Source organism: Halichoerus grypus, chromosome 1, assembly GCF_964656455.1.
Source record: "Halichoerus grypus chromosome 1, mHalGry1.hap1.1, whole genome shotgun sequence".
Classification (NCBI taxonomy): Eukaryota; Metazoa; Chordata; class Mammalia; order Carnivora; family Phocidae; genus Halichoerus; species Halichoerus grypus.
This window is the reverse complement of record NC_135712.1, coordinates 111850312-111866931: the sequence shown is the minus strand read 5'-3', so window position 1 is coordinate 111866931 and position 16620 is coordinate 111850312. Positions and strand designations below refer to the sequence as shown.

At 33.6% G+C, this 16620-nt stretch overlaps 1 protein-coding gene, 1 long non-coding RNA gene and 1 pseudogene across 8 annotated transcripts in view; 1 reads left to right on the top strand and 2 right to left on the bottom strand.

Moving 5' to 3' along the window:
* HLTF (helicase like transcription factor) overlaps window positions 1-16620 on the bottom strand; it is a 50288-nt gene continuing 33668 nt past the window's right edge. For 2 of the 7 annotated variants that reach the window (XM_078070571.1, XM_078070591.1), the window contains exons 17-25: window positions 15905-16040; window positions 14240-14419; window positions 11664-11788; window positions 10801-10991; window positions 8941-9066; window positions 8516-8628; window positions 7998-8178; window positions 4615-4695; window positions 1-2221 (exon numbers count right to left, since the gene is read on the bottom strand). In XM_078070571.1, the coding sequence (XP_077926697.1) occupies window positions 2069-2221; window positions 4615-4695; window positions 7998-8178; window positions 8516-8628; window positions 8941-9066; window positions 10801-10991; window positions 11664-11788; window positions 14240-14419; window positions 15905-16040 (1286 nt within the window). In that variant the 3' untranslated portion in view covers window positions 1-2068. The remainder of the gene's footprint in view (window positions 2222-4614; window positions 4696-7997; window positions 8179-8515; window positions 8629-8940; window positions 9067-10800; window positions 10992-11663; window positions 11789-14239; window positions 14420-15904; window positions 16041-16620) is intronic. The other 5 variants (XM_036115620.2, XM_078070598.1, XM_078070580.1 and 2 more) reach the window with 4 other exon arrangements.
* Window positions 6489-16620, top strand: part of LOC144381601 (uncharacterized) — a 29001-nt gene continuing 18869 nt past the window's right edge. The window contains exons 1-3 of the long non-coding RNA XR_013447059.1: window positions 6489-7436; window positions 7961-15551; window positions 15936-16083. This is a non-coding gene — a long non-coding RNA (uncharacterized LOC144381601). The remainder of the gene's footprint in view (window positions 7437-7960; window positions 15552-15935; window positions 16084-16620) is intronic.
* Window positions 7162-7320, bottom strand: LOC118550517 (U2 spliceosomal RNA; annotated as a pseudogene).

Sequence of the window (16620 nt, the reverse complement as noted above, 5' to 3'; positions counted from 1 at the left end):
TGGATTTTTAAAACTTTATTTATTTTAAAACAAAATCCAGTTTGAACCACAAAATTCAGTTTGAACCACAAGTGGGATACAATGTCTTCAAGATACTTCTAAAGCTATTATTCTACATAATGATGAAACAGAATTAACAGCAGAGCATAATACGAACTTTTCATTCTGGTGGTTTATATATATATTTCCTTAGGATGAATTAAATTTGTTTAACACCATTTAATAGGACTGTACAAAAACAGGTATTTTTTAAATGACTTGCCAAATTTATCATTATGTTTAAAAACACAAGTCTATAAATGTTAGGTAAAGAGGCAAGCAAAGTCTTTTACAGTGAGTTTGCAAGGCTTTGCCTTTGTAAGCAAGAAGAGTATATATCTCTCTTTTTTTGCTGAACATTCTTTTTGTACTTAATCTCATGGGAGTACTGGTATATAGAAATCCACATAGTATATTTCATGAGATTTTCATCAACCTGATTTTTTTTGTGTAATGCTAGTTCTACAAGGTAAAGAAATTCCGAATTGCTCCTAATGCTAGTGGACCAACCCCAAGTTATTATTCCACTCTTATCTGTACAGAAAGTTCTGCTGATCCTTTTACCCAGCCCTCTGCCTTACCTGCAGCCAGAGAGAAAAGGGGCTGGGAAGATTCTTGCTGCCTAATACACTGCTCCCTTGGAGCAGGAGACCGGGCACAGGGAGGGGAGAATTTAGCTGTCGATAGATTCAGCACATAGCTCGATGTATGCCCTAGAACACAACACTGCCTCCAAGCTTATCTTTAAGTCATTTCTTAACACTGTAAGTAAAATGAAAGGTGTTCTCAAGTCTGCATGGTCAAACAGGAAGCTTCTCCTGTACAATAATCTTTCTTTGGATTAAAAAGCTCCCCTTAAGGAAGGACACCACTAACTAACGTGAGTGGCAAATGCAGAACTTATTTAAATGTGACTCAAAGAGTCATTTAGAATGCCATGGCAACTACCGTGAGTCTGATTAACCAAAAAATAAGAAAAAGAGGACTAATTTTATAGATAAATGTAGGGTGAATTACTGAAGTTCCAAAATCAATGTCTGATTCTAAACACAATAACAAAGAAATTTTTCCATTCAGGATTAAGATGTCTTTAAGAGTTGAAACGATTTTGGAGGTCATCCAGCCCAACTTCCATCCAGATATCACGCCTCTCACATATAGTAGTCTTCTGAATTATAAAAATTTATAAAGTTATTTTAAAAAAAAAAGCTACATAAATAAAAATTATCTCTCTATATAGAAATATCTATTCAGCAATTCCATAATTTAAATATTCAAATTAAACTGGGTAGAACTGGTTCCTTCTCACCCCCAGACTGTATTTACACACTAACACATTGAATTACATTTAAACAACAGTACTACTTGACTAAAATGGAGAAAAATCGTATTCTAACACAGTCCCTATCTTTTCATAAACATAAAACTGCAAATCACATATGTGAATTAGATCTCAAACTGTTAAAAAAAAAAAAATTGTAAGTTAACCTGCTAACCTGGACTTCAGTCTCTTATTTAAGGTTTGATTCTGGAATGCAAATATGGTTTTTCAAAGTAATAAAATCTCTTGTATATAATCTATGTATTAATCGCTTACAAGGACTGTGAATCCATCACATCACAAATGGAAGGCTCTAGTGATTAACCAAATGTGTCCAACACAGAAAATAACTCTTTATTTGGTCAAAAGTATAAAAGGTTTGACCTTATTTGAAATATGAAAAAGCTGAGTACTTGAAAGATATATGAAAATACTCAGCAAAGACAATATGAAAAGCTGAATAACAAAGTAACTTTCTCAAAAAATTATTTTAGGCCACAGTATATAACAGAACTTATTGCTATTTGAAATATCATTAAAAATAGGTTCATATATAGAAGAGACTATATATCAGTAATACTTTACTAATATAAAATGATATGCTCTTTTTAGAAGACATACTCTAGATCTCATTTCTAAAACTCTATTTTCTGATTTCCAAAATTTCCATATATATCTAATCAAACTGACCTTACCAAATCCCACAAATTATAAATCAATTAAAGTTCTGATTTCATTAATTTTAGCTTGTTTCATTTCATTAGCATTTGTTTTTTTAGTTCCAAAGGCTCCAGCAGCAAGTTCTCTCTTTGTGTTTTGTATTTTCAGCATATTTTCTTCAACAGAATCCTTCACAATGAACTTAAAAAAAAAAAAAAAACTTTTTGTCACAATATTTAAAATCTTCAATTAAAAAAAATGAAAATTTAAGATATGTTGAAATGTTGGTCCACTATAAAAAAATTTGCTTTCTTACAGTATTATATAGCTTTCAGAATTGGTCAATAATCTGTTAGAAACTGTTTAGCTCTCCTTTTTTTCTCAATATGCAGTGAGCATATTTAGAATATGATAGAATAACCAGAGTGAGCATTGCTTTCCCTCATCACTCAATATGGTTTTCTTGTATAAAGAATATGGTTGTAAGGCCATAAGTTACATCTTAAGAATAGCACCAAAACCAGCAAACTTTACAGGCAACTCTGTAACTGGAATACTTGCAAAATAAATTCAGCATTATATTTAAGTAGCCAAATGAGATTTTCCCAGAAATGCAAGAATACGCCTTTATCTGGTTTAACTTAATATAATGTGGAAAAGTTAAGAATAGAAAAAAGTTAAGAAAAAAAGCATCAATAGATGCTTAAGAAGCATTTCTGATAAAAACCTTGATAAAGTCTTCATTAACCTATAAATTAAATGTCCCTCAGTCTTAAGTGTATCCTCTAGAAACTTACCAAGAACAATGTAGTCACAATGTAAAACAATAAAAGGAACAGTTCAAGAATGATTACTATCACTACTAATAGTCAACATTGTGTAGAGGTCCAGTAACATACAACATTACTGAAATGCATAAAAGACCTAAATAAATGAAGAGAGATACTAAATTCTTATATGGGAACACTCCTTATTTATAAGGAGTATTTATATATTTATAAAGAAGACCATTCTCAAATTAATCATAACTTCAATAAATCCCAAACAAGATTTCTTAAATGGGATCTGGTAACCTAAATCCAAAGTTCAATTCAAGAGTAAATAATTGTATTAACGAATTTCTAAAAAGAGGGGTAATGAGAGCACTCTGCCCTGCTAGATATCAAAGCATACTTTAAAAAACCATAGTAATTATAAGAGTAATATTGTCCTGGGAATAGGAAAAGAAATCAATGAAATAGAAACACAGAAACAAAGTCCGGAAAGAGACTCACATTAATATATATGAACTAGTTTATAATAAAAGTGACATTTCAAATCAGTAGGAAAAAATGATATACTTAAAAATTTTAAAGCTTTTTCATGAAAAAAAAAAAACCCATCCAGTTCAAAGATAAGAGTTTGAAATAAACCATTTCCAATATACATAACAAAAAATTTAAAATCAGAATGTAAGAGTCCTTTATATTATAAAACTATATTTTGTACTTTATGAAAACTGGGCAAAAAAGCAATGCACAGAAAAAAATATTAACTGACAACAGATAAGTGAAAAATGAATATGCTCAAGGTCTTAGGTATACGTAAATTAAAAGAGCTCTTTCCTGACCATCACATAAGCAAAAATTTACATCATTCTCATGTATCATTAAGCCTGTTTTGAAAACAAAAGAATCCTAAATCCAGAATTCTATTTTTCTTTTTTTAAAGATTTTGAGAGAAAGAGAGCCTGGTGGGATGGGGGGGGGGTGCAGGCAGAGGAAGAGAGAGCAGCAGACAACCCACTGAGCAGGAAGCCCAATGTGGGGCTCGATCCCAGGACCCTGAGATTATGACCTGAGCCGAAGGCAGACGCTTAACCAGTTGAGCTACCCAGGCACCCCCAGAATTCTCGTTTTCTTAATCAATCCTGAAGAAGTACTTGTATATAATACAAGTATATAATACAATAATGCTCATTATGGCACTGTTTTTATTAGCAAAATATTAGACTGGCTAAATTATGATGTATCTATATATGGATGTTAAAAAGAATGGGTTTTGTAGAGTCATCAAATTCACAGAAAATAGAAGGGCGGTTGCTGAGGGCTGAGTTTCGATTTGAGATGAAAAAGTTCTGGAGATGGATGATGTTGAAAATTACACAACAATGTGAAAGTATGTAATGCCACTTAAGTGTACACTTAAAAATAGATAAAATGATAAATACTGTTATGTGTATGTATGTTTTACCACTATATGGGGAAAAAAAAGAATAGGTTTTATATGTACTTATATGGTAGTATACTTATATGGACAGTCCCCAATATATACTGTTAAGGGGACAAAGTATGTTGCAGAATAATAAAGTATGATCCCATTTACCTTAAATTTTTTAAAGGAGAGATACATACAAGTGCATCTACGTAAACGTTGAGAAAGAGACTTTGAATAACATGTAAAACTATTGATGGTGGTTTCCTCTAGAGTTAAAGCTAACCTTTTTTTGTTCTGCCCAATTCTACTGTAATCTTTCATAATATATTCATGCATTATTTGTATAATCTTAAAAATCTCGTCAACCTAATTTTAAAATAGATGGCTTAAAAACTCACTTTTGTGATGATAACTTCTTGCTTCTGGCCAAGTCTATGGCATCTGTCAAAGCACTGATCTTCAGCAGCTGGATTCCAGGCCTAACAAGAATATGAATTGCTTTATTACCACCCTGATCTGTAAGTGTTCTGCACAAATCCTTTCAGTATTACTCATTAACCTTTTACTGACACAAATTTTTTGACTGAATTCAGATACTGTCATAAATGCTCTGGGAAAAAAAAATACACCCCACCCTCAACTATGATAGGCAGGTATTCTCCCCCATCAGTTCATTGCACTGCTTCTAGTATCTAATACAGTGCCTGATACATAGAAAGCACACAGCATGAGCGATTAAGTAATCAAATAGTATCTTTTTCTATTTTAAAATTGATCTATGTCTGTTAACAAAGGAAAAAAAAGGTTACACATCCTCTTAAATGACAATTTATATCAGAAAAGATATGTAATTGAGTCTATGAGAAAGTTTTCTCCCCTTTTCATGGTCTTTTGATTCTTTTTCTTTCACTTTCTTCCATTTGTTAACTAAAAGCACAAAAAAAGATTTCAGGAATAATCAAAAGTCCTAAAAATTAAAGGCTTTGTTGATGTAATTTTCTGTATCTGTATTTGAATGTTTGACTTCAAAATTGAACTAAAATAACATTAACTCATTAAATACAGGCATTATCATGGGGACTGTTTTAAAGTGAAGAATAAAACAATGAAGCAAAGAAAAAAAGCAAAATGATATAGATTCTCCAGTCTAGAAAGATAGGAGTCAAGTGATTGGGAAAGACTATCATGAACTATCAGAGTAGGGATCATTAAATTTTAAACTATGGGATGATTCTTAAAGGATGTTTAGGGCAAAAGAAACTATACAGCAAAACTACCTGAAAACGAAACAAAATAGCAAATGCATATGTAAATGATAAGTTTATAGTATGACTCATCCTCAGGCTGTTATTTTCTATTTAAAGTTCCTTTGATGGGGCACCTGGGTGGCTCAGTTGGTTAGGCGTCTGACTCTGGATTTTGACTTGGGTCATGATCTCAGGGTCGTGAAACTGGGCCCCACATCCGGCTCTGTGTTGGACATAGAACCTCCCCCAACCCCTGGCTCATATTCTCTTTCAAAAAAAAAAAAAATAATTAAAAATAAATTAAAAAATAAAGTTCCCACGAGCTCTAGGGAAAAGGAGATTTTACTATTGTTATAATTTGAGTATTGGGTGATATTTCATATAGAAGTCAGATTTTAAGAATATACTTAGCTTATGATTTTCTAAAACTGATAATCACATTTTATGCATATTCTGTATTTCACGATTGGATACATTTTGAAACCGTTATACCAAGAGCCCACGTAAATAAATGTTCCTTTCTGTTGTCTCTGTTTTATCTAGGAACCTTCTAGTGAGCTGACAGTATACATCTAGTATGACTACCAAGAGTCAATTTTTTTTTTTTTTTTTTAAAGTAGGCTCCATGGCCAGCGTGGAACCCAACACGGGGCTTGAACTCACAACCCTGAGATCAAGACCTGAGCTGAGATCGAGTAGGATGCTTAACCAACTGAGCTACCTAGGCACCCCTACCTGGGATCAAATTTATCTCATGATAATATAAAACTGATAGCTTCCATTTTCACCAGTACTGATGAAGGAAGGTAATTAGCTTTATCAAAAGCCCAAAATCGAACATTTAAAATACATCTTAACTCTAATGCAACATTCCATGAAAAGGTAAAATATTTTCATGAGTAAACATTTTTTGATTCAATCTTATTTTCCTGGGACCTGGCTTTCATTTTAAAGTTAGAAACATTTGAAATGTTCAACGAAAAACAATTTACTATGAACTGCTAAAACATTCTAGAAGTTTTTTTAAATTACTAAAGAAGTTTTTTTTTTAATTACTAAAGAGTATAGTCTGTGATCAGCTTTATAATACTATATTTCGTACCAACAACCTTCTCTTTATCAGATACTAAGATTACAACAAAAGCAGCAAATAATTTGGGAATTTGTCAAAAAATCATCATCTAAGATTATCATGTTAGTTAATATAACAATATGCGGTTACAATGACTGTTTTTTATAATAACCATAAAATATTAAAACTCTAGCAAAGATTTAAAACTTCATCCACAGAACTAAGGCAAGAAAATACAACAGACCACTGCCATCCATAACGTTAATGTGAAATCTGTGAATGTCAAAATATGGTTCTGGTTGGTATTTTACTGTGGAGGTTACCCTCAGGTGACGAAAAAGCCCTGGTAACAGATATATCTATAAACTAGATAGCCTAACCAGAATAACTCAAATTTGTATCTCAGTGAACTTTGTTATGAAATTTTCTGAATTTCAGGTAACAAGCTAAAACTACAAATCTTCAATCTGTGAATCACAGAAATAGCAAATAGGGTTGCCTCTAGCCCTGACAGTAACCCAGTGCAAATTAGAAACTGAATTAGTCCAGAGTGCCTACAGCTCTTTGTGCAATTAGAAAAGGTGCCGCTCCTCTATGCATGCTTCTCTTAGGTCACAGTTTGGTGAGTAAAGTTCAGAGTGAATTTTAGTTCCAACTCTACAGCTAGGTCTATACTGTACAACTACAAGTGACTGTACTGTATTAGATGCTAAAATTTATCCAAAATATTCCATTAACGGTATTAGTTTCTACACTTAATCTTAGCCAAAAGGCCGAGAAGCGATACGGTATTAGTTTCTAAAACTGTGATGATGGACCACCTGCACCTGAATCACCTATGATCTATATAAAAATGCAGCCTCCTGGGTCTCCAAGAACTCCTTAATCTCTGAGGACAGAGGTGAGAAATTACATTTTACCTAATTCTTTGCACATTAAAACTTGAGACCATTAACATCACGATGGTAGCTACTTTGACTACCTATGTTTATAGCCAGATTCCGGGTGCATGTAAGACTCCCTGACACAATGTAGGATCACATTATTTGTTGGCCAAACCACTACACTAAAGCATTACAGTTAACAGAAACTAATTCTATATATAGAAGTAGAAAACCACAGCACAGAAATTAAAAACATGGAATCCTGGTCTGCATATTATTGCATGATGTTGGGCAAGTTATTTTACTTCTCTGTGCTTGTTTCCTCACCTGTAAAATAAGGACAGTAATAAAACCTCATAAGGATCCATCACAGGGATATCCTAGGGATACCGTGAGAATTTGTTGAAACATATAAAGCACTTAAAGCCCTCAATACACATTTACTGAGTTATTAGCTAATTTTAAAATTTGCCTAAGAATTTTCACAATCAGTTATAACTAGGAAGATATTTACCAAATAGTTTTTTTTTTTTTTTTTAAGTTTAATAACATACCAAAAAGTCTACAGAACTACTTACTGGATCCATTAAAAACACTCGAGAAGCTGCGGAAAGATTCAAACCAACTCCACCTGCTTTTAAGGATAGAAGCATTATAGTTGGAGATCCTGCTTCAGTGTTTTGAAAACACTGAATTGATTCAACTCTTTTCTTCTGTGCCATGGAACCATCCAAACGAGTAAACACAAATCCAGAGGCTCTAATGGAGGGACAAAAAAGATAAGTAACACTTTCCATACAATTTAAAAACATGTTAAGTAATTACAAATCTCTTCATTCAACCAATTCTTCTACTCATTTATTTTGACAAATCTAACCATCTACTAACGTGTCATGCTCTGCAGTCAACTTTTTTTCTGATAAATTCAGGACTAAATCTTTAAATCCTATGCTCCCGGGAAATATTCTGTATTGTGACTCTCATTTTAGATAGATGAAATGAATATAACTGGTAAAACATATTATTTTTTGCCATCCAAATCAAAACACTTACATAAAATCCTTTTACTCAAAGTGAGAATCAATACTGAATTTACCTGAGTGGTGTTTCTATTAAAGACAGGAATGTTGTAAACTGAGAAACAACTAAACTTTTTATGTTGGGGTTCTTCTTTCTTAAGTCAATCAGTGCATGCATTAGAGCATTAATCTGAAAAAAAAAAAATCAGGACACCCATTAGCTTCCATTTTGAATGGGCAAAATATATACAACTTTTTTTAATTAGGAAAAGAATGTTCCTGCCCCATTACTTCCCTAAAATGAAAAGTAAAAGACAACTAATGTTTTTAAAAATTAAGATTGAAAGAATGCACTCATAAACTGAAGCTCCTTTCCTCTCAAATTCACCACTAGAAATAAAAATATTCAAATGATAGGATTAAAAGCAGAATTATTTTAAGACATGGTATCTATATATAAATGTAAAACAAATACTCAAATATTTGCCCACGTGTATTTTACCTTTGAACTGGATGTCCATTCCATAGTAGACTTTTTCTCAGTGTCACACTCCAATTCTTCTGGAGGACATTCTAATAAATTGTCTCCATGTATATCATTTCTGCATAAAGGACATTTAGCATGTGGCTATATAAGAAAGAATAAGATAAGTGAAGTTTATGAGGAAAAAATATAAATTTACCTAAAATTTTTAAAAAGTATGGTAAAATTCTAAATCCTTAATAGCTAGCATTTTATTAGATTTATTAGAGTCATCCATTTGAGGTAAATCTGTACAAGCTGAACTCCAGCTTGTTAAGTGGGACTGGGTAAAAAAGGGAGCAAAAGTATGGTATGTGATCTTGACTAACAGCAGGAGCTTGAAACAAGTATAATACAATTTGCCCTTGAACATGGGTCTGAACTACAGAGGTCCACTTATTTGAGGATTTTTTTTTCCAATAAATACAGTACAGTACTATAAATGGATATTCTCTTATGATTTTGTTATTTTCTCTAGCTTACTTTACTGAAAGAATACCACATATAGGGGCGCCGGGCTGGCTTAGTTGGAGGAGCATGCAATTCTTGATCTTGGGGTCATGAGTGTGAGCCCCACATTAGGTGTAGAGATTACTTAAATAAAAACTTTAAAAAGAATACCACATATAATATGTAACAAAAATATGTGTTAACTGTTTATGTTATCGGTAAGGCTTCTGGTCAACAGTAGGTGATTAGTAGTTAAGTTTATAGGAGTCAAAAGTGATATGCAGATTTTCAACTGCACAGGGGGGTCAGCACCCCTAGCCCCTGCAACTGTTCAGGGTGAACTGTACTATTTGCAGACAAGTAAAGAAACCATGAATAACAGTATCTTGAACCTAACTACAATATAGCACACTAATTGGAACTGTCCTTTAGAAGAAAAAAAATTTCCATCTGAATGGCTTATAAAGCTAGTCTAGACCTGTTAAATCCTATCAGGCTCATTCAAAGCAGTATTTGTTGTGCCCATTCCTACCAAGACATGCTAATAAAATCTCTCCTAAATAACTATATACCAAATACCATTACAAAAAAAAAAATTCTGAAACTGAACAATGTTTAAAGTCAGTATGGTGGGGTTACCTTTAGGAAGGAGGGAGAAGGTAACTGATTGGAAGGGGACACAAAAAGACCAGGGTAGTAGTTACATGATTGTGTTTACTTCATAATTCACTCAACTGTACAACCATGACTTGTGCATTTTTTTCTATATTATACCAATGAAAATGTAAACAAAACGAAACAAAACTCTACCTCAGCTGAAGAACTGCTTAAAGGATTATTCCACTTCAAAAAATTCTACCATACATAAGAATCCAGGCTTACCTTATCTAACAGCCAATAAACAAATGTGGCAATTAAGCCCATCAACTGTGGCGAAGCCAAAGTGAGATGTGCTGTATGTGTACAATACCACCAGACTTTGAACACTTAAGTTAAAAAATCATGTAAATTATCTCAATAATTTTTATATTTTAGATATATTGGATAAATAAAAATTCATTAACTTCATCTATTTCTACTAGAAAATTTAAAATTACCTTTGTGTCTCACATTTTTTATCTACTAGACAGCAATGATCTCAACAAAAGAACTAGGATATTGACTGATCATGCCTCTAAAAGTGTACTGTCTTCTTATGTTTAAAAGGGCTTAATTGTAAGAAATATATCACTATGAAACACTGACATACATAATTGACCATAAAACGTGCACTAGTAAATCCAAGTGCAAAACTCTTAATAGTCTGTTGGACTTGGGTTTCATTACACTCAAGACTGACTGGTGTACCACTCCATCAAACACTGAATCTGTACCTAGCATAAAACTAACCTGCTCATTCTGAATGACTTGGCAAATACAGGGTTTACAAAAGACATGTGCACAATGTGTTATGACAGGAACTGTTAAAGAATCCAAGCAAATTGCACATTCTTCATCAGAACCTGAGCTCAGAATTAACTTCATCTTCCTTATTAACTTCTTTCGTAGTTCTTCAGGTGTATCATTTCCTAGAGAAAAGGCTGAAAAATTAATTTCACAGCAAGATCTGTAATATGACTAGACAAGTTAATCTTCTTATATAGGGAAAAGTTTTGCTTGGGTAGTCTTTATTTAGGCTTTTTCTATCACAGGAAACAAGCATGATTTAAATTTAAAGAAAATTCAGGGGGGCCTGGGTGGCTCAGTCGTTGGGCGTCTGCCTTCAGCTCAGGTCATGATCCCAGGGTCCTGGGATCGAGCCCCACATCAGGCTCCCTGCTCAGCGGGAAGCCTGCTTCTCCCTCCCTCACTCCCCCTGCTTGTGTTCCCTCTCTCGCTGTGTCTCTCTGTCAAATAAATAAAATCTTAAAAAAAAAAATTAATTAATTTAAAGAAAATTCAGAAGCTAAAATAGTAGCTAACCCACATAATATACCTTACACAAAAGCATCATTACAATCTGCACATACTACCACAGAATAAAAGGCAGATCCAATTTGAAATGACTAAGAGTATCTATCACTGGAAATCCTGGAAGACATCACTATTATTCCATTTCATTGGTAAAAATTTGTAAGTATATTCCACTTGTGTCCCATTCTAAAAACAATGTCCATTTGACAAATAAGACACTATAGGCCATATGAAAAATTTCATTCTGATTTAACTATCCCTAACAAATATAACAGTGTAAACAAATCACATCTACTTACCTGAGGGACCACTGGAAGACACTGCGTTTGTAAGAAGGTGAGTATGACAACAAATCTGCCGCAATCTAAGCAAAAGACCCAGGACATCTGCATAGTGCGCAAGGACAGTCCCTTCATTAAAATACCTAGTGGTAAAAAATGCTAAGTATTATGAAGACCTCTAAACAATATTATTCCCGATTCTAAAACAGTGGAATAAAAATGGCATTGTTCTTTTCTTCTCTGAAAATCACTTCAAAACTACCTTTAATAAAACCACAAGAGATTTGTAACCATAAAGCTATTTATATGAGAAATGGCTGCCAATTGCAATAGAAATCGAATAGGAAGATGCTGAGAGATAGGACTACAGATCTCAAACAGACCTGCCAGAGCACAATTCTTCAAAATACATAGCAAGCCCTGAGGGGAAAATCAAGATCTTTCTTGTGCAAAAACAAAAACAGGGTGCATGGCTGTGATCTGAACTTGCATGGACAAGTTTTATACCAAGGAAAGAAGGCAAGCTAAATAAGGAAACACAATAGACCTACTGTGTTTTCAGAAAAGATTATAGGCACAAGATTCCACATTATAAGGAACCCTACAGCTTCCGATCTTTGTTTTGTAAGCACAAATAAAACTTAAAACAACTCAGATATAACCCTGAGTCATAATTAAATAGGGATACTTCCTACCAGTCTGGGACACAGAATGCCCCCTCCCCCCGTTCATATTAACCTCCTGCAAATAGCTAGGCCAGAAAGAACTCAAGACATTCAAATATAAGTAATAATCAGCAAAGAGCAAGGGAGGAACAAATGGCAGTGAAAGAAAACTCACCAAAAAGTGTTGCCATAGAGCAAATAAAAATTAGGAGCAAGGATACTGATCCCACTCCATCATGACATCTTGCTCATATTATCCAGCCACACTTAACTCTTTGTGTTCTTCAAGCTCACCAAATATTCTTTCAACTCAGGGGTTTACATTTGCTGTTCCCTCTGCCTGAAATATCTAACTCCATTCTCTTTTAGATCTTTTCCCACATAGAACCTTCTCAGTAAGGTCTTCAGTGAATACCCTATTAAAACAGTTTCAGCACTCCCTATCCCCTTTCTCTGCTTTAATTTTTTTTCCACCAAATTTAATTTTTTAAAATTGTTCTCTGCATTAAAATATAAACTCCTTGAGGGTGGAGATTTTTATCTATTTTATTATGCTATATCCCAGTATGTGTTACACAGGCACATATTAAATTTTGGCTGGAAGAATGAATATGAAAGAAATTTCAATCACCACTGCAAGATTTTGAACTAAGAAATCACTTGCTTAGTAAGAACAATCTTTTTCAATCTCTCTAATTTGTTAAACCTGCTCTGTATTTCAATGAAGTGCTTGAATTTGAAGATTCCCCTATTTTCTCAGCACAGTTCTGCCTTCACTGTCTCCTACTCATTCTGGTCCCATGGGCACTCACATCAAATACGTTCTCGCTTGGACTAGAATTTCTCACCTTCTACCAATCCCCGATCCCTTTATTATCTACTTCATTAGTTCCTATTCCCAGATTACATGTGTTGTTTGGAAAGTCATATTGACTTTTACATATATCCAATTCTACATCAAGCCTATCTACCACACTAAGAACCTCACAACTTTTTAGAATGGCTGTTAATCCCGCTATCTTCCTCAATTTCCCACTACACCTTTCCCTGCAGATACCCTTGTCTCATTTTTCACTGACTACTCTTTACCCCCCACTAGGCTTCATTTTCTCCACCAATTTGCTTTATTCTCTTCTCTATCTGTAGTCTCTTCTATGCTCTCTTCTCAAGGCAGTTAACCCAAAGAAAATGCAAAAAATTGACAGAGCAACAACTATCAATCCTATGTACCAGTCTCACTTTCTTCTTCCTTTTGCAAACGTCATGAAAAAGGGTCTACCCCTACCTACAGCTGCTACTTCTTTGAAATTCCCTTACTCCTACAATTTGGTACACACCTCAGTATTCTGGTGAAACTATGCTAAGAGTTTAGACTGGCAACTTCTGAATCACCAAATTAAACAGCTTTTCTAAGTCTCTGCATCATGTGACACTACTGACCATTCCCTCTTTCATGATTATGCTTTCATGGGATTCTCCAACAGTTTTCTTTACATTTTTTTCCTAATTCTGTCCTTGACAGAATCTTCTACAGTAATTTCTCTTTATTTCCCTATTTCTTAAATACGGACATTCCCCAAAGTTTTGTTCCTTAAATAGGTTTATTATCTCTCACTAATACACTTCTCTCAATGTTTTTATCTACTCCCATGATAAAGAGCCAGAAATAGAAGCAAGCAAGGTCTTCTGACTAGCCACTCAGAACTTGCCATTTCATGTAAACTTTTGTTTCCTAACTTAAGGAATAACTTACCTGTAAATTATAATACTATTTCATGTACTTCAACTAATTTGTAGAAAATTTAAATAAAAAAGCAAGTTATCTTTCAGTATACTTCAGACTTTCCTAACATTTCTAAGAAATACTATTCAGTTAAACAGGAAATAAAATAAAAATTATTTCCTAAAATGGCTTTCTTTTTTCCATACCTTCCAATAGTAGCTCTGCCTTCATTTTTCACAGACTGATAAATTTTTCTCTCTTCATCTGAAAGTGTAATGTGCTGAATAAATACTTTACGTTCTGGTAACTCCAAAACAGGTTTTCCTTTAATTTTGCTTGTCTTTGTTCTTCTTAGGGTAATATTTTTAATTAGGGATTGTAAACGCCTAAGTCAAAACAAAACAAAGAATTACATAACTTTTTATTTCTATATAAGTTGATTCAACAAGAACAAAAAAAGAGTATTTTAATATATTATTGTTTTAGAACCAAAGTAAAGGTTTTTCTTTAAAAAATCTCTTTGTTTTGAGTTCTATCCAATCTGATAATCAGACATATATTCTACCAATAGAAAATTATAATAATGCATTCATTGCCCTCAATTCAATACCTGTCACAGTTTAATCTTCTTTTATCCTGTCTTTTTCTTAACTTCTCCCCATTTTTCTTCTATTCACTAACTTTTTTACTTCTCACTTCTGTCAACTACATCACCCAATATTCAAGTCACATTCCTATAAGTATCTACACAAAGTAAAAGGCATTATACTAACATAAAACTATAAATGTGAGGAAAGATCTTACCTTCAAAAAGATTTTTCAGTAATATGAAAATCAAGGTACAAAAATAAGTAATTTTTACAAAGTAAAGATGCCAAAAAGAAAACATGATGTGACTATTCAGAAGAGGGAGATATGCCTTCTAGGTTCTACAACCTTTATACTCCCTTCTCGGTATCAGAAAAAAAGGAGGCACATCAATTCTTTAAGGAAAGAAAGGTTTTTAAGGAAAGGTTTTTCCTGACACTGAAATATAAATACAATTTCTTAAATTAGAATTTACATAGTTGGTTCTGAGAATCAAGCAGTTTTACAAACTAGGTTGGTGACTTTTGAACCTTTTTCACTGTAACCACAGTAAGAAACACATTTTATTCCATCCAGCAAACGTATATTATCAAAACACATACACATATGACAGAAACCCTTCACAAAACAGTACTTACTATGTGTGAAGATTTAAATTTCTTTAAATCTTCAACTCTATTTCATTTTCTTTTATAATGCTAGATGCCATCTTTATAAGGATTTCACAACCTAATGGATCCCAAACTCTGGAAAACCACTGCTCTAGGCAAAAACCTTAAGCCACATATTAGCCTAGTACCCTGTGAAATGGCTATCACCAAGCTGAATTTCATTTATCTGTCTCCATGAGAAAGAACTTTCTTTCTTAAACTTTTGCTGATGCCAGTGTATGTCATACCATTCAAGTATCACTATATAAAGCTACATAAGGTAAGTTGTGAAAATTTAATGCATATTAGATCCTCAGGGCATACAGTTTTTCCTGTCATTGTTTAATCAATTAATGGTGATTTTGAGGGCAATAGCAACACACAAAGACCATAAAGCTCTGCCTTTCCTTTCAGTTTGACTAAAATCAAAGTAAGGGAAGGCTTATGTTTTAGTTGCAGTGTCTCCCCAAACAAGAATCACTAGGTTCTAAGAGCCAAAGGCATTAAGCTATAAACGCTCTTGGGAGAAGAAAGACAACAGTGAAGTTAAAATAGTAATCAAAGTGATAACTGGTTCAAGCTGCTTACAGTTATTTGTTGCTAATTTTAATCAGTTTTCATGAAATTACTTACCTAAGTCCTCCTTCATCTCCCATTGTGACAGGACGCTGTATTGTTCTATGCCACCATTCTCTATCAAGAAATGGTTTAAGTTTTAAAAAGGAAAGAAGAGACCACAAGTCCTTTAAAGAATTTTGAATCGGAGTACCTAAAAATAACAGAAAACTGTTGTAACGCTACAGTGAATCGGAGTACGTAAAAATAACAGAAAACTGCTGTAACTCTATAGTATATCCATCTGACCCAATCAGAGGAAACAACCGTTGAAAATGTGCATTCTGCAGCAGGCACACCCACTAACTATCAAGGTGTAACTATAATCCATTGTTAAACATATACGCAACTTCAAAATATAGTTTTGCTCTAATTTTAGCTCTCACTTGCCATACTAACAAAGAAAAAGACCACAGGTCCAGTAAATTCAACTTTCTCCTTATCCAAGAACATTTATTTGATTTTAAATCAGCAGTATTAGCAAGAAGGAAAAATGAAACTGAGTTTACATTCTCTTGCCCGTATTCTAGTAGAGGTGTCACAAGTAGCAAACAGGCTTGGCTTCAAGATGAGAAACAGAGAAATCGAGATTCTGATTAGAGAATTAAAGTGTCTAATGAATCTCCAAAGTTTAAAAAAAAAGTCTAGGGGCGCCTGAGTGGCTCAGTCATTAAGCATCTGCCTTCGGCTCAGGTCATGATCCCAGGGTCCTGGGATCGAGCCCCGCATCGGGC